Here is a 26,809-nt window from a genome sequence, read left to right on the forward strand (position 1 = left end):
GGCTCCGCCCTGCCCGCCCCGGCTCCGCGCTGCCCGCCTCGGCTCCGCCCTGCCCGCCCCGGCTCCGCGCTGCCCGCCCCGGCTCCGCCCTGACCGCCTCGGCTCCGCCCTGCCCGCCCCGGCTCCGCGCTGCCCGCCCCGGCTCCGCCCTGACCGCCTCGGCTCCGCCCTGCCCGCCCCGGCTCCGCGCTGCCCGCCCCGGCTCCGCCCTGCCCGCCCCGGCTCCGCGCTGCCCGCCCCGGCTCCGCCCTGCCCGCCCCGGCTCCGCCCTGCCCGCCCCGGCTCCGCGCTGCCCGCAGCGCCACGGGCTCCTGGTGGCCCCGCCGCAGCCGGCACGGCCCCGCGCTGTGCCCTCCGCCGCGGGCAGGCACTAACGGAGCCGAAACTTCGGCGAGTGGCAAATTCCACACGCAGAATCAGGGTGCACCATGCGAGCCAGGCGGCCGAGAAGTCCCCACAGCATCCTGGCTCCAGCCCTCGGGACATCTTGGTGGCCTCCTCCGGACCCCTCTCTCAGTTCAATGTCCTTCTTGTGCTGGGGGCTCCAGAGCTGGCCCCAGCACCCCAGGTGGGGTCTCAGCAGAGCAGAGCAGAGGGGCAGAATCCCCTCCCTGCCCCTGCTGCCCACACTGCTTTGGATGCAGCCCAGCACAGGGTTGGTTTCTGGGCTGCCAGCTCACATTGCTGGCTCACAGGGAGCTGCTCCTCACCCAGCACCCCCAAGTCCTTCTCCTCACCTCTGCTCTCCAGCCATTCTCCACACAGCCTGGGATTGTGTTTGGCCTTGCCTTGAGCCAGGTGCAGCCCCTTGCCCTCGGTCCTGTTGAACTTCATGAGGTCCATCTGGATGACATCCCTGCAGCCTGCTGACCACACCACTCACCTTGGTGTCATTGACAAACGTTCTGAGGGTACCTTGATGCCAGACCTCTTTTACTGCAGCTCCAGGGGATCTCAGTTCTGTCATTGTGTTTCAAATGACAAAGGCACAGGGACCTCACCAAAACTGAGCAACTTGTCTATAAATGATAAGCTACAGTCATGTGCCCTGTGCTGGCTGCTGTTCCAAAGAGCAGACTGCAAAGCTCCCCCTGCACCTTTTTCATAACCAAGCCTTTAAAAGCTGGGATGAAAGCTGCACTGTACAGGGTTGACTGCAAGGATTTTGCTGCTCTTGGTAAATGGCAAAGGTCCATCCTCAGAGACCTGCAGCCAGCTCTGAAAATATTTACCGAACAGCTTTCTGCCCCAAACAGGCTTTACAGGGGATTTGTATCACATCTGCCTCTTCCTTTGGTAGTAACATTTGAGGCAGCCAGGCTGGAGTCCCTTCCTTACCATGGAGTTACGGAATGGTTTGGGTTGGCAAAGCCCTAGCTCATCCAGCCCAACCATTCTCTAACTCTACCAAGGCTATGTCCAACCTAAACCTCCCCTGGCCATTTCCTATCCTCCTGTCTCTCATTCCTAGGGAGAAGACACCAACCCCCACCTGGCTCCAACCTCCTCTCAGGGAGCTGTAGAGAGCAATGAGGTCTCCTCTCAGCCTCCTTTTCTCCACACTAAACACCCCCAGGTCCCTCAGCTGCTCCTCACCAGCCCTGTTCTCCAGACCCTTCCCCAGCTTCCTTGCCCTTATCTGGACCTGCTCCAGCCCCTCAACGTCATTGGAGGGCCCAAAACTGAGCCCAGGACTCAAGATGTGGCCTCACCAGTGCTGAGTGCATGGGGACAATTCCTGCCCTGTTCCTGCTAGTTGCACTACTCCACACTAGTCCTCCCCTGGGCCTGCTCTAACAGTTCCATGTCCTTGTCCTTTTTATCTGAAAAATACCTAAATTCCCTTTGTGAATGTGTGTGTGGGGGGGGGGGGGTGGGGGGTGTCATGTGAAAGCAACATGAATCCTGTCAGCTTCACTGACATGCCAGATTTCACCTCTCATGTTCTCCTCTTTCCTCTTCCACTGGCAGAAGCCTTTTTGGAGAAGCCCTGTACTCCAGAGGTTGGCTGGCCAAGTGCCTGCTGTGTTTTTCCCCTGTAAACAGCAATGCTTTCCACAGACACAACCAAACAGGAAGAGTCTCTCCGCTGGGCAAACAGAGGTGTGCCCAGCAGTCTGCATTTAGCCACACTTGGTGTTTGTTGCATAAATAGTGGACTGAAAAAGTGCTGAAAGTCCCTGAGTAATCTCTGAGTTCTCATCTCATGGTCAGGACCTGACTGAAGGGTATGGGACAGAACTGCCTGGGGGCAATACCTGCTGGCCAACCTTTGCAAAGAATCCAACTGCCCCAGAAAATGTTAATGAATCCCAGAACCCCAGCATGGTGGGGTTGGAAGGGGCCTCTGGAGTTCCTCCAGGCCTACCCCTCTGCTAAAGCAGGCTCACTTAGTGCAGGTTGCCCAGGATCACAATGAGGAAACTCCACCACCCCCCTGGGCAGCCTGCTCCAGGGCTCCAGCACCCTCACACCAAACAAGTTTCTCCTTAAGTTCAAGTGACACCTCCTGGGTTCCAGTTTGTGCCCATTGCCCCTTGTCCTGTCACTGGGCAGCACTGACAAGAGCCCAGCCCCATCCTCTTGCCCCCCACCCTTTAGCTCTTGTTGAGCATTGATCAGATCCCCTCTGGAGTTGCTCTGCCCCAGACTTGGAGCCTCCACAACTTCTCTGGACAAGCTGTTCCCCAGATGATTAGTTTTATTAACTGCTGATTTCCCACAGTCCCAGCTGGCAGTGTCTACAGCTAAGGACAGACAGACACAGACACATTGTTTTATAGGCAATTAATGCCACATCCAACCAGAGATGTTCTTGGCACATCACACCATGGACACTGCTGGCACAGAAGGTTAAGGATGGCATCAGCTCACAGGAGCCATTGCCCCGAGCTAGATGTGCAAAGAGCTTGTAAAACAATGACAAAGTGACCAACCTCTATAGAGCTCCAGACCACAGGTGCTAAATTCACTGGTACAAGGTTGGCACAGTGAACAGAACTGCAGCACAATTACAGACACCTCTGGAAGCTGCAGGAGAACTGCACTGGACATCTTGTAGAGAATAAACACCTTAGCAGCCACAGCAAACAAGCAGCCTGTTGCTAAGCACACACAGGGCTCCACATCCTACCAGGACAGGTACAGTCTGGGGTGCATGTCAAGCTTTATACTGAGCAGTCATGGAGAGAATTGAACTTTATTCCATTGGTCAGCAGTGAGCAACTCAGAGAGAGCCACACAGAAATAGTTTTAATGCAGCTTATACCTCAAAATAGGTTTTCATTCTCCTACAGTGACCACAAGGTTGAAAGGGTTAGAGTTGGCTATATTTAGGCAACCAAAACTCTACTGCCAGCTTCAGGTCATTTCTTGAGGACAAGTCCTAATGGAAGGTCTACAGAAATCAATGAGTCTGACCAGATGAATTAGGATCCCTTCTCTGACTAAACATATGCATAGTATAGAACTACAGAATCATGGAATCACAGAATGGTTTGGCTGGAGAAGCCCTTTCAGATCACCCAGCCCAACCATTCTCTAACTCTGTCAAGGCTGGGGTTAAACCAAGGCTCTCAGCACCACATCTCTGCCTCTTGGAAACACCTCCAGGGATGGGCATTCAGCCACCTCCCTGGGCAGCCTGTGCCAGGCTGTGAGAACCCTTTCAGTCAAGAAGTTTCTTCTCATGCCCAGCCTAAACCTCCCCTGGTGCAACCTGAGGCCATTTTCTCGTTAATTACTTGGGAGAGGAGGCCAACAGTGGCCCCACTGTTTTGATGAGAAGTGAAGGCTCAGCTAAGGAGGTCAGAGATCCAACCAGTGCAAATAGAGAGGATAAAAATAGAATTTCATACAAGCAAAGAAGCTGAGGAGCAAACAGATCCCGACTCACTGCAAACTAAGTCAGCCTGAAGGCATGAGCTGAGTCTGGCTCACTGTGCTGGAGAGCAGAACCTGCCAGAGCAGTGCTAGCTCATGGTGAACCTGAGTCCCACAGGAAATGCAGATGTCAGGCTGTGGAGAGAAATTCCTTTGGAAGTAGAAGAATAAAAGTTTAATTTTCCAAGAACTTCAGGCATCTTCCAGCCATTCTTGGTGTAAAAGTAAAACCTTTCTAGAAAAACCCTTCCTAGAAAAATAGAAGCTTGGATTGGCAGAAAAAGAGAGGAAGGACTGAGGACAGGTGCTGAGGAGTGAACGTTTAATAACTGCAGCTCTGGTCTGGAGCCATGCAGAAGATGAGTCTGGAGATGCTGCCCAACAGAGCAGAGGCTCTCCAGACCCTTCCCCAGCTTCCTTGCCCTTCTCTGGACCTGCTCCAGCCCCTCAATGTCCTTCTTCTAATAAGGGACCCAAACCCCAACCTGGTGCCCAAGGTGTGGCCTCCCGAGTGCTTAGAGTGCAGGAGGACAATCCCTGCCCTGCTCCTGCTGGCCACACCACTGCTGATCCAGGCCAGGATGCTGGTGGCCTTCCTGGCCACTTGAGCACACCCTGGCTCATCTTCAGCTGGCTGTGAACCAACACCCATTGCACTGCATCCCTGGAATGATGGAATTCATCATTACAAATTAATTTGTTTCCCAGCCTGATTATTTCCTAAATTATGAACTCCATTAGTCTGGGTTCTCAACTCATCAGCCTGCAAGGGTGGCTTTCACAAATCACAGAATGGGTTGGGTTGGAAGGGACTTTCAAGATATCCAGTTCCAACCACCTGCCATTGGCAGGGACACTTTCCACTACACCAAGCTGCTCAAGGCCTCATTCAGCCAGGCCTTGAACACCCCCAGGGAGGTGCCAAGAATGGCTTTGGGTTGGAAAAGCCCTTTCAGATCACCCAGACCAACCATTCTCTAACTCTGCCAAGGGTTTGGCCTAGCCATGGCTCAAATGCCCCAGAGAACGGGGCACTAAGAATCAGCACTCAGACATGTTTGTTCTATAACAAAGAACTGTTTGGACAGCAGGGTTATGATCAAAGACTTTTGGGACAGAACTGTGCAAAGGAGCATTAAAAAAATCTGATTCCCTCACCATCTGCACTCTGTCACTCCAAACAAAACTAGTTTTGCAGTGAAGTTTCTCATAGTTTGGTTAAGAGCTTTGCTATATGGACTCACAGTGACTTGACTTTAACTAAACTCCTAAAAATATAAGTTTATGGCCAAAAAAACCTCACCAACAAACACCTGCTAAGCAGTGTGAGCCTCCCATCACATGACAGTTATCCTCTCTGGGGAGGGATGTGGCAAAGACCCACTCACTTCTTCTAGGACATGGCCTTTCTCCCATCCTCGTCGAATTCTCCTCAGCTTCCTGCTGACACAGGGCAGCAGCAGGACAATCTTCCCTAGCACTACCATGGAAGGCAGAACAAGGGCAAGGACAAAATTGGGAGGAGTATAAAATCTGTAATAGTCTTCTTCAAAAGCTCTTTTCCAGCCGTAAATCAGGACGTGGAAAGTACTGATCAGCAGAGCCACGTATCCCAGGGTGGACTTGGGGAAAAACAGGGAGAAGAGAAGAGACAATAAGGCTTGGTCCTTCAGCCAGCATCTCTAACCCATCACTCTAACATTTCTATTAGACACAGAATCCCACACTGGTTTGAGTTGGAAGGGACCTTCAACATCCCTTATGGGACCTTATGGGCAAGAATTGCTCTCCCATGGCTCGTCTCAGTCCAGCTTCTTCCCACTCAAAGCCACCACCCCTCATCCTGTCACTCCAGGCCTTTGTCAAAAGTCCCTCCCCAGCTCTCCTGCAGCCCCCTTCAGGTACTGGCAGGCTGCTCTAAGGTCTCCCTGAAGCCTTCTCTTCTCCAGGTTGAACAACTCCAGCTCTCCAAGCCCCATAGCAGAAGTGCTGCAGCCCTCTGAAGATTTTCATTTAAGACCAAGGAGTGTAAAATGCAAATTTCTAACACTATATTGAGACTGGAGATGAGGTGAGGGTGGGGAGACACTGGAAGAGGTTGCCCAGGGAGACTGTGGATGCCCCCTCCCTGGGGGTGTTGAAGGCCAGGTTGGATGGGGCCTTGAGCAAGCTGGGCTGGTGGGAAGTGTTCCTGCCCATGGTAGGAGGTTGGAACTGGATGATCTTGAAGGTCCCTTCCAACCCAAGCCAACCCATTCCAGGATTTTGTTTCCTCATGATAATGGAGCTGCTGAGTGAGGCTATCTTGTTATTAACTTAGCAAAGACAGGAGCAAACAGTCTCTATCATGTCACAAAGTGCTTCTGCTCATCATCATGGTCAAGGACCAGAACAAAGCTCCCTTCTTTAAACAGCAACACACCTGAATGAAGCTGAACTCCCTCCAGTTCAAGGCAGTGCTGACTGAAGGGATGGAGGTGACAGCCAGCAGGGAGAGCAGCCCCAGGCTCATGATCCCAAAGGAGATGTACATCTCGATGCGCCACACCTCCTCCTCGTTCCAGGAGTTCTCAACGTTTGCATGAACCTGGGGAAACAGAGGGAGCAAGGACTTTGGTCTACAAGAAAACTGAAAACACCAACAGAAGTTAATTTGAGAAGTAAAATGTACAGCCAGGGGAGAGGTATAGAAAAGGGTCAGAAATGTTAGGCTTCATAGACTCACAGAATGGTTTGGATTGGCAAAGCCCTTCAAGATCACACAGCACAACCATTCTCTAACTCCACCAAGGCTGGGACTAAGCCATGGCCCTCAGCACAACTCTGTCTCTGGGAAACACCTCCAGGGATGGGCATTCAGACACTTCCCCAGGCAGCCTGTGCCAGGCTGTGAGAACCCTTTCAGTCAGGAAGTTTCTTCTCATCTCCAACTTAAACCTCCCCTGGGGCAACTTGAGGCCATTTCATCTCCTATCACTTGCTCCTAGGGAGAAGAGCCCAACCCTCACCTGGCTCCAGCCTCCTCCCAGGGAGCTGTAGGGAGCAATGAAGTCTCCCCTCAGCCTCCTCTTCTCCACACTAAACACCCCCAGGTCCCTCAGCTGCTCCTCACCAGCCCTGTTCTCCAGACCCTTCCCCAGCTTCCTTGCCCTTCTCTGGACCTGATCCTCTGGAGTGAGGGCCCAAAACTGAGCCCAGAACTCAAGGTGTGGCCTCCCCAGTGCTGAGTGCAGGAGGACAATCCCTGCCCTGCTCCTGCTGGCCACACCACTGCTGATCCAGGCCAGGATGCTGGTGGCCTTCTTGGCCACCTGGGCACACCCTGGCTCATCTTCAGCTGCTGTCACCCAGCACCCCAGGTGTTTGAGTACTGCAGGCCCTGTGCCCCTGCAGAGCTGCAGCTCACCTGCTGGTAGGCCATGTTGAGGAGCAGGTAGCGCTCGGAGCGCCGCATGGGCAGGCAGAGGCTGTACACCACGTGCACTGCTGCGAAGAAAAAGCTGAGCAGCCCCAGCTGCTTGCGGCACTGCAGCCAGCTGTCCAGCCACGGGGGGAACCTCCTGTACTTGGTGCCAGAGTGCAGCTGGTAAGCAGCTGCGAGGAGCCCTGCCAGGTACACCAGGGACAGCAAGGTGATGGCCACGACAGGCAGCGTCTTGTTGACGATCTCAATGGGGATCTTGTAGAAGTCGCTCTGCTGATTCCTCAGGTAGGGGTGGATCACGTCTCTGACGAAGGAATAGATGAAGAAGAAGGTTGCCAGGCTAATTGCAATCAGCACAGGCCCCTTCCACAGTGTGAAGAGTCGCAGAGGAACGTTTTCAATCTCCCTGGAGGATGACAATGGCCCCAGGTCGATAGGGAAGAAGCCGAGCTGCCGGGCAAGCTCGATGACCTGCTGGCGAGCCTGGACGTGGTTACTGCAGACATAGACCTGTGGGGAAACCAAGGAGCTTGTCTGTGCTCAGAGGAAGAGATCCAAGGCTAAAAATAAACCCAACACACCAAAACCCACCTGAAACTTTAAGCCTGTGTCCAGGTTAAACAAACAGCTATGCTGTGAGAAGTGTAGACTCTAATCCCAGCTCATATCACCCAGGTGAGGATGGAAGCACACCCAGGTGCAGCCCAAGGGAAGACAGGCATACTGGTTTGGCAGCAGAGGACCCAGAGGACAGAGTGGACCTTCAGCCAGTTTGCTGATGGTGCCAAATGGGGAGGGGTGGCTGACAACCTCTCAGGCTGTGCTGCCATCCAGTGTGACCTGGACAGGCCAGGTAGGATGAGGGCATGATCAACCTGGTCCAGTGGGAGGTGCCTCTGCCCATAGCAGGGTGTTGGAACTGGATGACCCTGAAGTCCCTTCTAGCCCAAACCAGTCTGTGACTCAATGGCCACTTTATTATACAGAATTCACTGCTGCAAAGCACTTTCTGCTTCCTTCAAACCTGACAGGGGGCTAGAGTGCCCAGTGCTGCTCATTGTCTGCACCAGAGCAAACATGATCTGCTCTGACAGCAGCACACTGCTGATGGCTCAGGGATGTTCTGCAAGGGCATAAAAACAGCACAAATTAAGGTGATTTTAAAACCCATGCTAATGCTGTGGCAGCTGCACTACCATTAGACTACTAAAGTGCTGGGAAACTGAGTGTGGTGTCCAGGAGTCACAGCAGCTGTTTTATTCTCTTTAATCTTTATCAATGAGCTGGGGGAGGGGATTGAGGCTCCCTCAGTCAGTTTGCAGATGACACCAAGCTGCAGGCACTGCTGGTCTGCTGGAGGGCAGGAAGGCTCTGCAGAGGGACCTGGCCAGGCTGCATCCATGGGCTGAGACCAATGGGATGAGAGTCAACAAGGCCAAGGGCTGCGTCCTGCACATGGCTCACAACAACCCCATGAAGGCTCCAGCCTGGGGGCAGAGGGGCTGGAAAGTGTCCAGCAGAGAAAGACCTGGGGGTGCTGGGTGACAGCAGCTGGAGATGAGCCAGGGTGTGCCCAGGTGGCCAAGAAGGCCACCAGCATCCTGGCCTGGGTCAGCAATGGTGTGCAACTAGCAGGAGCAGGGCAGGGATTGTTGTCTTGCACTCAGCAGTGGGGAGGCCACACCTGGAGTGCTGGGTCAGTTTTGGGTCCTTCACTCCAAGAAGGACATTGAGGGGCTGGAGCAGGTCCAGAGAAGGGCAAGGAAGCTGGGGAAGGGTCTGGAGAAGAGGGCTGGTGAGGAGCAGCTGAGAGAACTGGTGGTGTTCAGTCTGGAGAAGAGGAAGCTGAGGTGAGACCTCATTGCTCTCTACAGCTCCCGGAGAGGAGGCTGGAGCCAGGTGGGGGTTGGCCTCTTCTCCCTAGGAACAAGTGACAGGAGGAGGAGAAATAGCCACGACTTGTACTAGGGGAGGTTTAGGTTGGAGATGGGAAGAAACTTCTTGACTGAACAGGTTCTCTAAGCCTGGCACAGGCTGCCCAGGGAGGTGGCTGAATCCCCATCCTGGAGGTGTTTCCAAGAGGGAGAGATGTGGTGCTTGGGACCATGGGTCAGCCCCAGCCTTGGCAGAGTCAGAGAATTGTTGGGCTGTGTGATCTTTAAGGGCTATGCCAATCTAAACCATTCTGTGATTTTTCATCCATTTCCCAGAGGTCACAGATCCAGGATGTCCTGGGCTCTGAAGGGCTGAAATCCTTGGCAGCACTTCAGAATAGTGTGACAAACATCCAGCTGCCTTTTGTCTGCAGGATGGACCTGGGGAGCACAGTGCGAAGGGATTTGAACATGATGTTCCCAGGCAGTGCTGGATGAAGCGGGTGAGCACTCAGACATGTGTGCCTCCTTCTGCTTTCCAAGCAGTTCTCATTTTGGGGCTCTCTAAAAGCTGGAGAATTTCTCTCCCTCTGCTGTTATCTTGAAAACAATTAACTTTTAAACCATCTGGGATCAGGCCCTCAGCTTTCTGTGCATCTCTTTCTGCAGGTGACCTCATGGAAAACAAGCCTGCAGCTAAAACATCCTGGGAAAACCTGCCTCTGTCCTCATCTGGAGCATGAGGACCAAAAATAGCTGTCTCCTACAGGAGACATTAAGAATCAGCTCTTCTGCCTGCTGTCATCTAAAGGTCAGATCTCTAGTGGAGCCACTGTCCACATTTCTTCTGCTGTCTTCAAGATAAGGGAAGGGATCCATCCAGAGGGACTTGGACAGGCTGGAGAGGTGGGCCCCAGGCAACCTCATGAAGTTCAACAAGACCAAGTGCAAGGTCCTGCACCTGGCTCAAGGCAATGCCAAGCACAAACCCAGGCTGGGTGGAGAATGGCTGGAGAGCAGAGCTGAGGAGGACTAGGGGGTGCTGGGTGAGGAGCAGCTCCCCATGAGCCAGCAATGTGAGCTGGCAGCCCAGAAACCAACCCTGTGCTGGGCTGCATCCAAAGCAGTGTGGTCAACAGGGGCAGGGAGAGGATTCTGCCCCTCTGCTCTGCTGAGACCCACCTGGGGTGCTGGGGCAGCTCTGGAGCCTCCAACACCAGAAGGACATGGAACTGTGAGAGAACACCCAGAGGAGGCCACCACAGTGATTAGAGGGCTGGAGAACCTCCCCTATGGGGACAGTCTGAGAGAGCTGAGGCTGTTCAGCTTGGAGAAGAGAAGGCTCCGGAGATAGTTTCTGGTGGCCTTCCAGTAGAGCTGGGGAGGGACTTCTGACAAGGGCTTGCAGTGACAGGACAAGGGACATTGCCTTTGAGCTGGGAGAGGGGAGATGGGAAAGAAATTCTTGACAGTGAGGGTGTGGGGACACTGGAACAGGTTGCCCAGGGAGGTTGGGGATGCCCCCTCCCTGGAGGTGTTGAAGGCCAGGTTGGATGAGGCCTTGAGCAAGCTGGGCTGGTGGAAGGAGTCCCTGCCCATGGCAGGGGGTTGGGACTGGATGATCTTTAAGGTCACTTCTAGCCCAAACACATTCTTGGATTCTATGATTCTATGAACTGGCATCCCAGGGGACAATGTGGACAACCTTCCCCAGGGGGATCAACTGGACTCTGACACTTTCACTGACTGCTAAATCTTATCACTTAAAGGCAGGAGGAGGCACAATGAATCCCATGAGCTGTGGCTGCTGACAGTCAGTTCCTGTCATCTACACCTTCCCAACACAGCAAATTAATAGAATTGTAATATTTACCTGTCTGCTGGCATCCTTTGGCCCCAGCTGTAGTGACCAAGCTGAAACCACGTTGAATCCTTTGACAATCTGGGAATCTGGGAAAAGCGATGCCAGATACTCTGCGTTGGAGTCTGGGTATTGGTCAACCCTGGTGTTATTGCTGACATCAATTAGGATTTTACCAGCAAGCAAATGTTTGAGGTCCCACAGGGAGGCATAATGTTCTCTGTGTATGGCTACAAAAATGATGTTAGCTTTAGCTACTGCATCTTCATGGTGAGTCACATCCACCACGTGGGGAAAGAACTCAGCAGCAAGCTTGGGGTTCCTGCTTCCCACCACCACGTGGAAGCCACATCTGATCAGCCTAATAGTCAATGACTTGGCAAAGTCTCCACTTCCAATGATGCCTATTGGGGCCTTACTGCCGTCCTTGATGCCATTGGCAACGTTTGGGAGGAAAGTCTCGTTGAGGTGCTTGGGGCTTCGGATCATGGAGATGGATTCCATGCTTTGAGGAGACCAAACTCACAATGACTTCTCCTAGGGAAAAAGAAAAGAAAAACACACGGCAAAATGCAGCAGCATACAATTGCACAAGACTTCAGAATCCATCAACACTTCTGGGAGAGAAATCTGTGGGTCCAAGTCTCACGCTGTAATTTTTTCTTATTAAAGTATCTGCTGCTCAGTCTTGTGTGACACTGCTGCAAGGAGAAACACCAAACACTGCCAGCACTTCCCTAACAGTTACAGAAGTAATGGAGGGGAGACCACCTGGCTCTCTGCAGCTCTCTAAACAGGAGGCTGGAGCCAGGTGGGGGTTGGTTTCTTCCTGGGAACAAGTGACAGGAGGAGAGGAAATGGCCTCAAGTTGCACCAGGGGAGGTTTAGGTTGGACATGAGAAGAAGCTTCTTGACTGAAAGGATTCTCAAAGCCTGGCACAGGCTGCCCAGGGAGGTAGCCGAATGTCCATCCCTGGAGGTGTTTCCAAGAGGCAGAGATGTGGTGCTGAGCGCCATGGCTTAGCCCCAGCTGCGGTAGAGCTACAGAATGGTTAGACTGGATGAGCTTAAAGGGCTTCTCCAATCAAAACCGTTCTGTGATCCTCTAAGAAGCAGCTCAGGTGAGTTGTTCAGGCACAGCCTGCACCAAAGCCAAGCTCCTTTAACCAGGTATCTGCTTCGTGGCTATAAAAGCCAGCCGAAGTGACACAAGCGGGACATTTGCCCTGAGATAAGCTAAGAAAACACTACGGAGCTGCCCGCCAGGAGACGACACGGATGGGAAAAGCGGCTGGTGGCAAAATAAGTGCTAGAGGAGAAGGGAGCTGGAAGGGGAGCCGGGCAGGCCGAATGAGTGCCGAGGCGCGGGGGGAACTCACGGGGTGCGGGCGGCGCGGCCGGGCGGCAGCAGCGGGCCGGTGCCCCCGGAGCGGGCAGCCGATGCGGGTCCGCAGCGCAGGGCAGATCGGCGGGGCCCAGCTCCTGGCCGGCATCTCCAGCTGCAACGACAACACCGCCCCCGATAGCACGGCAGCCCCCAGGGCCCGCCCGCCTCCGCGTCCCGCCGGGGCAGCGCAGCGCAGCGCGGCCGAGGCCCGGCCGCTCCGGGGCTGAAGCTGCGCCAGGCACCTCCGCGCCCCTCGCGGTGACCGCGGCCGGGCCGCCCCCAGCCCCGCTGCTCCCGGCACCGCCAGGCCAGCCCCGGAGAGGGGCAGCCGTGCCGGAGGCCGGCCCTGCAGCGATGGGCGGCGGGGGAAAGCCGAGCGCGGCCGGCAGAGGAGCAGCCCAGCAGGGATGGGGCCTCTCCCGGCCCCGCCGCGGCTCACCTCGTCCCGGCTGCCAGGAGCACCACGACCACCGCTCCTCCGCACAGAGCCCGGCTCGCAGTGGCGGCAGGGACGGAGGGGAGGGAGGGCGGGAAGGCGGCGCCTCGGCTGCCGCTGCGACCCGCCCCTGCCAGCCGGTCTGCGCCGGGGGTCGGCGGCCTGCGGAGACGTGGAAGTGGTTCTGGGTGGGGAAGTCCTTAAAGATCGCACATTCTCTGACTCTGACAAGACTAGGGCTAACCCATGGCCCTCAGGACCACAACTCTGTCTCTGGGAAACAGCTTCAGGGATGGGCATTCAGCCACCCCCCCAGGCAGCCTGTGCCAGGCTGTGAGAACCCTTTCAGTCAAGAAGTTTCTTCTTATGTCTACCCTAAAAGTCCCCTGCTGCAACGTGAGGCCATTTCTTCTTCTCCTCTTACTTGTTACCAGGGAGAAACCAACCCCCACCTGGCTCCAGTCTCCTTTCAGAGAGCTGTAGAGAGCAATGAGGTCTCTGCTCTGCTTCCTCTTCTCCAGACTGAACACTGCCAGCTCCCTCAGCTGCTCCTCACCAGCCCTGTTCTCCAGACCCTTCCCCAGCTTCCTTGCCCTTCTCTGGACTTCCTCCAGCCCCTCAGTGTCCTTCTTGGAGTGAAGGACCCAAAACTGAACTCGGGACACCGGATGTGGCCTCCCCACTGTTGAGTGCCGGAGGACAATCCCTGCCCTGCTCCTGCTGGCCACACCATTGCTGACCCAGGCCATAGTTATATTGGACAGTTAGTGACAAAGCGATGAAATCAAAGAGGGAAGGAAGGGAAGAGGTTTAGGTTGGAGATGAGGAAACAACTCTTTGCTGCAAGAGTGGTCAGGGATTGGAACAGGCTATCCAGGGAGGTGGTGGAGTCCCCATCCCTGGAGGTGTTCAAAAAAGGTCTGGCCATGGCACTTGGGGACATGGTCATGGTGGCATTGGGTCCATGATCTTAAAGGGCTTTTCCAACCAAAACAGTTCCACGGTTCTATGATCTCCAACTGATGAAATCCAACGAGGGCAGGACAGGAAGAGACTTCATTTATGTGTATTATTTGCTTAGTTAGTGAGTTTTATCTTTATTACAAACTCATCCAGTAAACACTGATTAATTTAAAAACAAATCAGGAATGAAGAGCAAACCCACAATTTGTTTCTATAAAAAAAACCCAAACCAAAATCCTGGGTTTCACTTTGCCACATCTCTCAGATCCATTTAACCCCTATAAATAAGGAGCAAGAGGTCCAAGTTGTATTTTTAGAGTAATTGAAGGCTGCCATCGGAAAAAAAGATTAGCTGGGCTGAATGTTCCTTGCTGGGAAATTCTCTATTTTTCTTCTAAGTTATGAAATCAGCCACGTCAGAAACTATTGTATTTGGGTTTGTTGCCCTGATAGGAAGCAAATTTTTATGTGTTTGTTTGCACTCCTTTTCCACAGGGAAATCCCCAGGGCTTTGCTTCCCCCTTGCCAAGAGGAAGAACCAGAATATCTGTTTCCATTGGCCAACTGGAAATTCCTTTGTTATATTCTATCCCTTAAAGGAAGAAATAACATTGCTGCCCTGGACTGGGCTGAAGGAGAAACACCTGCTGAGAGAAAAGACTCTGCTTTTATAACAGATTGTGGCCTTTGACTGAGCCTGTACACCTCCATGTAGCCCTTCACACAGCTGGAGCCTCTTTCTGGTGAATGAAATTAAACAATGCTGGATCATAAAAGATGAAACCATTCTCACCCATTCTGTGCTTGGGTTGCCTTAGAAATACAGCTGTAAGCCTGAATCCCTGCACTTTTGGTCACTTTGGGCTTTTCCTTGGTTTGGGTCTCTTATTTTTGTGAGGGTGCTGGGTTTTGAATGAATCACCCTTGGACTGCAATTCCTCTTGGGAAGGAGATACCTTGTACCTCCTTCAGGGAGCTGTAGAGAACAATGAGGTCTCCCCTTGCTTCTGCTTTTCCAGGCTAAACACCCCCAGGTCCCTCAGCTGCTCCTCACCAGCCCTGTTCTGCAGACCCTTCAGCAGCTTTGTTCCAAACCCTTTCATCTTGTTGTTTTGTTCTTTTTAATGATCCCTTCATGCCACTTTAAGAAAGTCATATAGAAATTTGTCCTAGTTTGGTTAACACCGCATTTCATGGATCCATATCTAACCTTCTCCAGGGAGGTGATTGAATCTCCATCCCTGGAGGTGTTTAAAGAGGCAGACAGTGGTGCTGAGGGCCATGGTTTAGCCCCAGTCTTGGCAGAGATAGAGAATGGTTGGACTGGATGAGCTTAAAGGGCTTTTCCAGTCAGTTGGATTCTGTTATCAATGGATAGTTCTAGAAACCATGGCATTAACCCTTGACAGGATGTAGCAGAAAAGAAGGGGAGATCTGAGCCCTTTTTACAAAGGCTTGTAGTGACAGAACAAGGGGCAATGGCTTTGAGGATGAAATTCTTGATTGTGAGGGTGGGGAGACGCTGGAACAGGTTGCTCAGGGAGGCTGCAGATGTCCCCTCTGTGAAAGTGTTGAAGGCCAGGCTGGATGAGGCTTTGAGCAAGCTGGGCTGGTGGGAGGTGTCCCTGCCCATGGCAGGGGGCTGAAACTGGATGATCTCAAAAGTCCCTTCCCACCCAACCCATTCTGTGATTCCTTCCAAGAAGTGTCAGAATAGAATAAACCATGTTAGAAAAAAATGTCAAGATCATCAAGTCCAACCCAACACCATCTAATCAACTAAACCATGGCACCAAGTGCCTCATCCAGTCTTAAACACCTCCAGTGATGGTGACTCCACCACCTCCCTGGGCAGCCCATTCCAATGGGCATTAACTCTTTCTGTGAAGAACTTCTTCCTAGCATCCAACCTAACCCTCCCCTGGTGCGGCTTGAGACTGTGTCCTCTTGTTCTGGTGCTGGTTGCCTGGGAGAAGAGACCAACCCCCACATGGCTGCAGAAGTTGTGGTCCCTTGGCTCTGCATATTTTTCAGTGACAACTCCTAGAACCCATTTTTGCCTTGTGATTCATGGCAAACTAAGAATACAACACATCAGTGAAGCAAGAAAACATTCTTGCTCCTGCAGTAACTTCAGCTGTGAATTTCAGGAGCACTTGGAAACATGCAGTTTCAGCTGCTCTAAGTAAGGATGCCCCTTTGTGCCATTCCTCTTCCCATTCTGCCTGCTGGCACTGGGCATGACTGCCAGGTGAGTCAGAGCAGTGCCTGGATCTGTCTGAATCACTCTTTTCCCTGCATTTCAAGTAGATCCAATTCCCTGCTTGGATTAACTTCAGAGCTGGGAACACTTGGGGATCTGAGAGAGCAGATGAGCAGCCAGGGCAGGCACTGCTGACGGTAAATGCTTGAAGTACTTGGGTTGAGCTTTTGTGTAAGTCACATGGATTCAGAGGCCATCTTACACCAAAATGTCACCAAATCCATGTCAAGAGTCAAACATCAACTTCTAATGTTTGTCTTCCAGTCCCACAGTGGTGCTGGCCCAAGAGTTACAGCCATTTAGCTGGCACCAGTTATGCCACTGCAACAGCTTGTGTGAGTCAAAGCTCTGCAGGTTTGGTTCAGAAGCGTGGAAACTGGCCAGCAGCAGCAAACAAAAGAATGTGGTCATGGAATAAGGAATGGGAAATGCTTTAAAGCATTAAGCAAACAGAGACACACCTAGCCCTGCAAAGATGGACAGGAATCTCTTTTCCCAGTCTGTGCCCAAGCCTCAGCAGAGCTTTACCTTCTCAGTTCAGACAGTTACAAAATGGGTTGGCTTGGAAGAAACCTCAAAAGATCAACCAGTTCCAACCTACCATGGGCAGGGACACTTCCACTAGAGCAGGTTGCTCAAGGCCTTATCCAGTCTGGCCTTGAACACCTCCAGGGAGGGGTCTCCTTGCAGTTCTCCTTGCCCAGTTGTCTCAGCTCAAGCCTTGATGGGAATACAATTTGTGTCTGGCTCATGTGCCAAGGTGCCGAGTCCTCAGGGTGACCGATGGGATGCAGGCAGCAGGGATGAGAACTACTCTGATTGTTGTCCACCAGAACACTGAGAGTTCAGCCAGGAACAGATGTGGCTGTGGGAAGCATACAGCATTTCTGGGGGCTGTGCTGGAATTGTTTCTTTCCTTTCTGTGGTTGTTCAGAGCAAGAATTTATGGCCGCCTTTGATTAGGAAAGAATCAGGACTGAGTCAATGGAGCCTCTGGGTTTGAGAAGAAGTATAGGATAGACTATAGGATAGAATAGAATAGAATAGAATAGAATAGAATAGAATAGAATAGAATAGAATAGAATAGAATAGAATAGAATAGAATAGAATAGAATAGAATAGAATAGAATAGGAATAGAATAGAATTAACCAGGTTGGAAAAGACCTCTGAGATCATCAAGTTCAACCTATCACCCAACACCATCTAATCAACTAAACCATGGCACCAAGTGTCTCATCCAGTCTCCTCTTAAACACTTCCAGTGATGGTGACTCCACCACCTCCCTGGGCAGCACATTCCAATGACTATTAACTCTTTCTGTGAAGAACTTCTTCCTGACATCCAACCTAAACCTCCCCTGGTGCAGCTTGAGACTGTGTCCTCTTGTTCTGGTGCTGGTTGCCTGGGAGAAGAGACCAACCCCCACCTGGCTACAACCTCCCTTCAGGTAGTTGTAGACAGCAATAAAGTCTCCCCTGAGCCTCCTCTTCTCCAGGAAACTTCTGACTCCAGTGAGTCAGAAGGAAGAAGCAACCAAAGCCCAGCACACTCAATAAAGGGTAGAACCTTTTCTTTTTTTCATGTTTTGGTGTAGCCAAGGTCCAAACAGCATCAAGAACCCCATCCTCCTGCAGGAGAAATGAGAAGAGAGCAAGAAACATCTACAGAACACAGGAAAATGGAGCTTGTGAGTGAACATCTCATAGCCTGAGCAGGTGGACATCTACAGACAGGAACGTCCTTGTGAGACCTACAGTCTGGAGGTGATGCTGGTTTGATTGGAGGGTGTGTCAGCTTCCCAGCCGCACCTGATCTGTTTGATCCTCTTCCTAAAGCATGGCAAGAGCAGTGTGCATTTGCCCAGCAGGACGACCAGAGGAAGGAACACTGCTACCATGAAGGAGGGTGGTGTGTACAAGATGAACTGGTTAACATCAACCCACTTGTTCCAAGCAAACACCAGGGCATGCAGGGTGCACAGCAGCAGAGCTAAGTATCCCATCTTGCCCTGGAAAGAGAGAAATAAAGCACAATGAGCTAGGGACTGGGATCCAGCTTGGCACAAGGGGGACTCTGTTGAGTAAATATGGAAATCAGGAAGGGCCTCAACAGGGTCATAGAGTCATAGAATTGTTTGGGTTGGAAAAGCCCTCTGAGATCATCCAGTCCAACCAACCACCCAACACCACCATGGCCACTAACCATGGCCCCAAGTGCCATGGCCACATGCCAGCTGAACCTGACAGCCTTTTCTCCTGACAAAACAAGAAATGAACATTTCTTGCAAAGCAATTAACAGAATATGGAAGAAGCTGCTAGACTGGACTCACTAATTCCTCTGTGCCTGATGTTCCCAAGCCCTGCTGGCCTTAGCTGCTGACACATAACCCTACAAAGGCCTCGTGACATCAGTCGTGACACCGATAGCTACCTGGATACAGTGGAACTCTCTCCAGGTCAGGGAGTGACTAACAGATGGGATTGATGTGATTGCCAGCACGGCTAGCAAAGCAAGGCCCAGAATTCCCACAGACACATAGATCTCCATCCTCCAAACGTCATCTTCAATCCAGGCATTTTCCTTCTTCTGTTTCACCTGCCAAAACAACACAAGATTTGGAATGGAAGCTTGGACATGGAGCTGCTGTGTGAAATACAGCTGAGGTCACCTGAGTCATGGAATGGTTTGGGTTGGCAAAGCCCTTTAACCTTTCTCTAACTCTGCCAAGACTGGGGCTAAGCCATGGCCCTCAGCACCACATCTCTGCCTCTGGGAAACACCTCTGCTCTAAGGTCTGCCTGGACCCTTCTCTTCTCTGGGCTAAACAAGCCCAGTCCCCTCAGCCTGTCCCCATAGCAGAGCTGCTCCAGTCCCCTAATCATTTTCATGATGCTCCTCTGGATCTACTCCATCAGGTCCATGCCCTTCCTGTGTCAAGGGGTTGAGGTCCTGTCCCAGGAGCCATTCAAGGTCAAACTTGATGTGGCCCTTAGCAACCTGCTCTAGTTGGAGGTGTCCTGGCTGACTGCAGGGAGATTGGACAAGACGCCCTTCCAGGACCCCTTCAAGGCTGATGCAATCTGTGAGTGCCCAAAGTGGGGGTTTCAGAAGAGAGAAAGGTTGGCAGATGTGCACCCACAGTACCTGCTGGAAGGCCCAGTTCAGCAGCTTGTATCTGTAAGACCTCCTCATGGGGTAGCACAGGCTGTAGCAGGCATGCATGGCAGCCAGGAGGAAACTGAGAAGTCCAAACTGCTTCCTTGAGAACATCCATCTCTCCAGCCACTGTGGGAACCTCTTGTACTTGGTGCCAAAGTACAGCTGGAAGGCAGCAGCCAGCAGTCCTGGCAAATACACCAGTGCCAAAAGGGTGATGGAAACCACAGGCAGCACTTTGTTGACCACAAGGATTGGAATTTTATAGCAGGCATTTTCCTTCCTGCTCAGAAAAGGATACAGGACATCTCTGAGGGCAGTGTACACAAAGGTGACTGCTGACAGCACAGCAGCTATCTTCAGAGGCAAGTGCCACCTGGGGAACAGAGCCTGCTGCCACTTCTGCTCTGGAGACAGTTCAAACTCACCAAAAGGCTGTGCTTGATGGACTGCTTCTGGTGGACTGATGGCTTGGATGTCCACAGCCTGCAAGGGACAGAGAGGATACAGCAGGTCAGTTCAGGATTAAACAATGGACACTGTTTAGTTGCCATGCTGGCATCTACACCAGACTGCATCCAAAGCAGACACAAAAGATACACACTGGAGCTTGGGAATGGGCTTGAGTGTGCCAGGGGAGGGTTGAGTTGGAGATCAGGAACAATTCCTCCACTGCAACAGTGGTCAGGGATTGGCACAGGCTGTCCAGGGAGGTGGTGGAGTCCCCAGCACTGCAGGTGTTCCAGAAACATGTGCCACTAGCACTTGGGGCCATGGTTTAGTGGCCATGGTGGTGGTGAGTTGATGGTTGGACTGGATGACCTTCAAGGTCTCTTCCAACCTTACTGACTCTGTGATTCAAACAGCACAGCCAGGAGCTGAGCAGGCACTTTCAGCAGATTCCTCACTCATCATTCATCATCTGTGGTGACACAGATTTGAGTTCCAGGATGTTTTGCCCACAAGGGAAGATGGATGCCCTGAAATGAAACATTGCACAGCCTCTTACAGCACCAGCTGTTGAGGGTCCCAGAGCTGGCCCCAGCACTGCAGATGGGGTCTCAGCAGAGCAGAGGGGCAGAATCCCCTCCCTTGATGTGAAGACTTCTCAAAAAATAAATTTTCTAATATAAATCCCAAGAGATTGCTCCAGAGCTTTGCTCCTCTGGTCAAATGCACCCAGTGCCTCAGCTGCTGCAGTTTCAGCTGGCCCAGGCTCTGTGGTTTTGAGTATGGGCTGTGGCTGAACTCAATGAGATGCTCTTGATCTTTTTATCTCTCCATGTCAATATTGTGACAAGCCTTTAGCAGAACTGGTGACACACCAGTGTGATAGGAACCCAGTGATTCTGGACAGGATCCAGTTGTGTGGGACACAAGAGCTGCTTTTTCCCAGGGACATTACCCAGCTGCTGAGGTTTCCTGTGTTTCTGCTTGGCGTGATGCTCTGGCCTGCATTCTGATCAATGCCAGGACTCTCACCTTCCCTCTCCTCCATTGTGCAAACTGCCTGCAAAACGAACACAGGATGGGAAACAAGTTTGGAAATGCCCTTCTGGCGGTTTGAACCCTGTTCTCCCTCAAAATGTTTTCTCCCCTCTCCTCTGCCATTTGCTGGAGTTACGGTAACCTAGGGAAAGGGAAACCTGTCCTTGGAGGAAAGCTCAGCTGGGGCTTTTTGAGACCAAAAGAGGAGATGAATCAACACAACAGCAGCACTTATGACAAATAATTAAGCTCAGTGCTCATGTCACCCCTAGAAGGAATTCATTCATTCAGGTGAAGGTTGTAAATTGCACCAATAAAGTTTGTGGCTCAGGGACCTGGGGGTGTTTAGTCTGGAGAAAAGGAGGTTGAGAGGAGACCTCATCACCGTATCACAGTATCACAGTATCACTAAGGTTGGAAGAGACCTCAAAGATCATTGAGTCCAACCTGACACCTCAGACCTCATGACTAAACCATGGCACCAAGTGCCACGTCCAATCCCCTCTTGAACGCCTCCAGGGACAGTGACTCCACCACCTCCCTGGGCAGCACATTCCAATGACGAACGACTCCCTCAGGGAAGAACTTTCTCCTCACCTTGAGTATAAACCTTCCCTGGCGCAGCTTGAGACTGTGTCCCCTTGTTCTGGTGGTGGTTGCCTGGGAGAAGAGACCAACCCCTTCCTGGCTACAACCACCTTTCAGGTAGTTGTAGAGGGCAATGAGGTCACCCCTGAGCCTCCTCTTCTCCAGGCTAAGCAGTCCCAGCTCCCTCAGCCTCTCCTCATAGGGCTTGTGTTCAAGGCCTCTCCCCAGCCTTGTTGCCCTTCTCTGGACACGTTCAAGTGTCTCGATGTCCTTCTTAAACTGAGGGGCCCAGAACTGGACACAGTACTCAAGGTGTGGCCTAACCAATGCAGAGTACAGGGGCACAATGACTTCCCTGCTCCTGCTGGCCACACTATTCCTAACGCAGGCCAGGATGCCATTGGCCTTCTTGGCCACCTGGGCACACTGCTGGCTCATGTTTAGGCAGCTGTCAATCAGCACCCCCAGGTCCCTCTCTGTTTGGCAGCTCTCCAGCCACTCTGACCCCAGCCTGTAGCTCTGCATGGGGTTGCCGTGGCCAAAGTGCAGCACTCGGCACTTGGACTTGTTGAATGCCATCCCATTGGACTCTGCCCATCTGTCCAGTCAGTTGAGGTCCCTCTGCAGAGCCTTTCTACCCTCTAACTGACTAACATCTGCCCCTAACTTGGTGTCATCTGCAAATTTGCTGATGACTGACTCAACCCCCTCATCCAGATCATCAATGAAGATGTTAAAGAGGCTGGGGCCCAGCACTGATCCCTGGGGGATGCCACTGGTGACTGGGTGCCAGCTGGATGTGGCACCATTCACCACCACTCTCTGGGCTCAGCCCTCCAGCCAGTTCCTAACCCAGCACAGAGTGCTGCTGTCCAAGCCACAAGCTGACAGCTTAGCCAGCAGCCTGCTGTGGGGAACGGTGTCAAAGGCCTTGCTGAAGTCCAGGTAGACCATATCCACAGGCCTCCCCACGTCCACCAGATGGGTCGCCTGATCATAGAAGGAGATCAGGTTGGAGAGGCAGGACCTGCCCTTCCTAAATCCATGTTGGCTCATTGCTCTCTACAGCTCCCTGAAAGGAGGCAGGAGCCAAGTGGGGGTTGGCCTCTTCTGCCCAGGAACAAGGGATAGGAGGAGAGGAGATGGCCTCAAGTTGTACCCGCAGAGGTTTAGGTTGGAGATGAGAAGAAACTTCTTGACTGAAAGGGTTCTCAAAGCCTGGCACAGGCTGCCCAGGGAGGTGGTGCAGTCCCCATCCCTGGAGGTATCCAAGAAATGTGTGGCCGTGGCACTTGGGGCCATGGTTTAGTGGCCATGGTGGTGTTGCATTGATGGTTGGAGTTGATCTTAGAAGGCTTTTCCAACCAAAAGAATTCCATGACTCTCAGACCCTGCAGGAAGGATTCTTCCCATGGGCATCACCCTGTCACACACAGCAGGAGAGGCATTTTCACAGCTAGATGTGGAAAAGAAATGATGTGAATTCCAGACTGATTTCTCACAATTGTTCAGAGCAGCCTGTGGCTTGGATCTTTGCTACTTTGTCATTCTTTTTCCTCTGCTGGTCTCTGCTGAACTTTCAACTACGAGCATCACCAATCTGCAGCAGCTCACACAGTGATAGACTAGACTAGACTAGACCAGACCAGACCAGAATAGAATGAACCAGGTTGGAAAAGACCTTTGAGATCATCAAGTCCAACCTATCACCCAACACCATCTAATCAACTAAACCATGGCACCAAGTGTCCCATCCAGTCTCTTCTTAAACACCTCCAGTGATCCCAGCCACTTGCTTCTTCTGACTACCACACTGCCCTGGGAGCTAGAAGCATGTATTAGACTGGGACATTCTTTGTGGAAAGCCTTGATGCACCTGATTCTCACAGTGCCATCACTCTTGAGTTAGAAAACTGAAATGAAGAGTCCAGGAGTAGCTCCTAGCTCAAGGTTAGTGTCGATCATAAACAGTTCTTGCCGCACATCCCATTCCCAGAGAATCACAGAATGGGCTGGGTTGGAATGACCTGAAAGATCATCCAGTTCCAACCCCCTGACATTGTCAGGGACACCTCCCACTGGACCAGGCTGCTCAAGGTGTCATCCGAACCTGGCTTTAATTTTATCTAAGCCACAAGTGTTACTAAAGAAAAGAGTTGTAGTAACATTCGACCTCAGTTCACACCCCATGTGCTCTGGGAGGCAGCTGGGGACAAAAATGGAAGAGGTCCAGCTGCAGAAAGCCAAGTTTCCAACGCTGCTGTGTTTTGTAGGCAGCAAACACGCCCAGTGCAGCGCTGAACCCACAGGGATCGATCTGCACTGTGCAGGCTGATACTTTCCCATGAAAACATCCTCCAAGGTCAACAGGAGCTCTTCTGGAGTGAAGGGCTCCAGATCTGGCTCCACCACAAAAGAACAATGGACAAAACAAACAGGCTGTGATAATAATGATGAGGTGACGGGAGAGGCACAGGACAGTGACTAAGTCCCTTTCATAGAATCACAGAACTATCTGGGTTGGAAAAGCCTTCTAAGATCGACTCCAACCATCAATGCACCACCACCATGGCCACTAATCCATGGTCCCAAGTGCCATGGCCACACGTTTCTGGAACACCTCCAGGGATGGGAATTCAGCCACCTCCCTGGGCAGCCTGTGCCAGGCTGTGAGAACCCTTTCAGTTAAGAAGTTTCTTCTCATGTCCAACCTAAACGTCCCCTGGTGCAGCTTGAGGCCATTTCCTCTCCTCCTGTCACTTGTTCCTAGGGAGAAACCAATCCCCACGTGGCTCCAGCCTCCTTGCAGTGAGCTGTAGAGAGCAATGAGGTCTCCTCTCAACCTCCTTTTCTCCAGACTAAACACCCCCAGGTCCCCGAGCCACATCGGACAGTAACAGCCTGAAGTCTCCGCCACAGCCGCCTGGTTTTAAAGCGCCTGCTGCAGGGCGCTGAAAGCTCTGGGGACACCAGTGCGGAACTTCCCCAGGCGAGCTGCGAGCGAGAGGAGGCAGGGGTGGGAGCAGGACAGGGCTTTTCTGCTCGGTCAAAGTCCGCCCGGGGCAGCCCCAGAGCCCCAGGCGGAGCGCAGCGGGGCCGGGTGGGCGCCAGCCTGACGCCCCTCAGCCGCGAGGCGCTGGGACGCCGAGCCCGCTGCGCGCCGGTGCGCTTCGCTCCCGACAGCGGCCGCGGGGCAGCCGGAGCCCCGCGCCCCACGCCCCACGCCGGCCGCAGCCCGGGGGGTCACCTACCTCGGGCCGCCGTCCGCGCTGCCCGCGCTGCCACTGGAGGCCGGGAGGCGGCGGGGCCCGGCCCGGCTCCGTCAGTGGGGCGCAGCCGGTGCCCTACCCTCTGGAAGAAGGCGGGCTCGGTTTCCCGCAGGGCTCAGCCGGCCTCAGAGGAGGGGAGCGGCGCAGGGTTTCTACCCGCAGCCTCCACCTCCCCTCGCGGCTCCGCCTTCCGCGCCCATCCCGCGCCCCTCCGCGGCGGCAGCGGCTGAACCGGGGTCCCCTTCCCCGTCCCGGGCACCGCACGGGCCGTGGCCTCGGGGTCTCCGTCCAGCATCGCCCGCCCGGCCGCCCCACGCAGCTCCCGGCCGTGGGGCCGCTGGAGCCTCGGCCGGACAAAGGGCGGCTGCCACCTGCGGCCTCCCCGCCCTGCCACGGAGCAGGAGGAGCAGGAGGAGCAGCAGGCGCCGAGCTGCGAGGCCCCCCCGGCTCCCCTCGGCCGCCAGCAGCGCCCCTGCCCCAGCCTCTGCCAGGGAGCGCAGCGGGGTGCACTGCAGGGGTGTCCTGACCCCACCAGCGACATGCAGCTCTGGTGCTGCTCGTGGTGTATGTGTTCACATCGCACCTATGGACTACGGGATGTAGGTGCTGTAGAATCACAGAATGGCTTTTGATGGCAGAGCCACCACCCAGCACAACCATTCCCTAACTCTGCCAAGGCTGGGGCTAAGCCATGGCCCTCAGCACCACATCTCTGCCTCTTTGAAACACCTCCAGGGATGGGCATTCAGCCACCTCCCCAGGCAGCCTGTGCCAGGCTGTGAGAACCTGTTCAGTCAAGAAGTTTCTTCTCATGTCCAAACTAAACCTCCCCTCGTACAATTTCAGGCCATTTCCTCTCCTCCTATCACCTGGTAGTAGGAAGAAGGTCCCAACCCCCAACTGGCTCCAGCCTCCTCCCAGGGAGCTGTAGAGAGCAATGAGGTCTCACCTCAGCTTCCTCTTCTCCAGATGTTAGGAAACACCCCCAGGTCCCTCAGCTGCTCCTCACCAGCCCTGTTCTCCAGCCCCTTCCCCAGCTTCCTTGCCCTTCTCTGGTCCTGGCCTAGCCTTTCAAGGTCCTTCTTGGAGTAAGGGACCCAAAACTGAATCCAGCACTCCAGGTGTGGCCTCCCCACTGCTGAGTGCAGGAGGACAATCCCTGCCCTGCTCCTGCTGGCCACATCATTGCTGATCCAGGCCAGGATGCTGGTGGCCTTCTTTGCCACCTGTGCACACCCTGGCTCATCCTCAGCTGCTGTCACCCAGCACCCCCAGGTCTTTCTCTGCTGGGCACTTGCCAGCCCCTCTGCCCCCAGGCTGGAGCCTTCATGGGGTTGTTGTGAGCCATGTGCAGGACCCAGCCCTTGGCCTTGTTGACTCTCATCCCACTGGACTCAGTCCACGGATGCAGCCTGGCCAGGTCCCTCTGCAGAGCCTTCCTGCCCTCCAGCAGACCAACACTGCCTGCAGCTTGGTGCCATCTGCAAACTGACTGAGGGTGCTATGGGTCTTGTCCAGATTGCTGATGAAGGTAAAACCTTCTCCTTGCCTTCCAGTTTATTCTCCGTTCCCTGCTGCTTCTTCCAAACCTGTCCCTCTCCCAGCACGACCCAACGCTGTATTAAATCTTGCTTCTCACCTGAGCTGCTCTCACTTTACAATTACTATTTTTTTTTTTTTGCCATCATCTAACATCTTTCTGTGGTGGCATTTCTGAAAAGGCAGCTGTCTCCTGAAATCTGGGTCACAATTGTGTTAGCTGTCATTACCTTGGGAAGCTCTCCTTTCAGTGGGTATTTTGACTTCTTTCAGTGGGTATCTTGAATTCTTTACTGGGTATTTCAACATTTCCTGACTTGCTGACATTGCAGCAGTCGTGGCCAGTCTGTCCCACAGCTGTTTGTGTTCATTCAGAGCTCATTGTGTCTTCATCAGGATGTCTTCCTAGAAATGATGCCATGTTCCATCTCTTTCTACCCTGGGAATATGTTAGGTTTTTTTCTTCTTCTCAGTAGATGTGCAGTGGATGTGGACTCCAGCTGAACACTGCATCTGGCAGAAAAGAGCTTGCCTTAGAGGGAAGAAAAGAAGAATTCTCTCTCTTTTGTTGGAACAGAACCTTAACTTCTTGGGTTTATTTTGAACTGCCTTTACCAGTGCATTTCTGCTTTGCTCAGTTACTTTCCTGCAAGGGATGCAAGAAGTACATGGACCT

General features: G+C 53.0%; 2 protein-coding genes across 3 annotated transcripts; both read right to left on the bottom strand.

The window, feature by feature from the left end:
• Window positions 1-2,691: 2,691 nt before the first annotated feature.
• On the bottom strand, window positions 2,692-12,952 carry STEAP2 (STEAP2 metalloreductase). Of its 2 annotated transcripts, XM_068156916.1 has the most exons (6): window positions 12,868-12,952; window positions 12,421-12,540; window positions 11,054-11,578; window positions 7,289-7,816; window positions 6,305-6,469; window positions 2,692-5,504 (listed from the first exon to the last, which is right to left on the bottom strand). In XM_068156916.1, exons 3-6 carry the CDS (start codon window positions 11,543-11,545, stop codon window positions 5,220-5,222), a joined length of 1,470 nt encoding a protein of 489 aa, XP_068013017.1. In that variant the 5' UTR covers window positions 11,546-11,578; window positions 12,421-12,540; window positions 12,868-12,952; the 3' UTR covers window positions 2,692-5,219. The 2 variants fall into 2 exon arrangements, with proteins under 2 accessions (XP_068013017.1, XP_068013018.1); XM_068156917.1 differs by lacking the exon at window positions 12,421-12,540 and having other exon boundaries at window positions 12,868-12,919.
• Window positions 12,953-13,924: 972 nt separating this feature from the next.
• STEAP1 (STEAP family member 1) lies at window positions 13,925-24,709 on the bottom strand. The gene is made up of 5 exons (XM_068156918.1): window positions 24,577-24,709; window positions 20,655-20,759; window positions 19,238-19,735; window positions 18,524-18,688; window positions 13,925-18,100 (listed from the first exon to the last, which is right to left on the bottom strand). The coding sequence occupies exons 2-5, from the start codon at window positions 20,745-20,747 to the stop codon at window positions 17,843-17,845; spliced, it is 1,014 nt and encodes a 337-aa protein (XP_068013019.1). The 5' UTR covers window positions 20,748-20,759; window positions 24,577-24,709; the 3' UTR covers window positions 13,925-17,842.
• Window positions 24,710-26,809: the final 2,100 nt, after the last annotated feature.

The sequence above is a fragment of the Melanerpes formicivorus genome, unplaced genomic scaffold (assembly GCF_026170545.1).
Source record: "Melanerpes formicivorus ecotype bairdi unplaced genomic scaffold, bMelFor1.0.p_v2 SCAF_35, whole genome shotgun sequence".
NCBI lineage: Eukaryota > Metazoa > Chordata > Aves > Piciformes > Picidae > Melanerpes > Melanerpes formicivorus.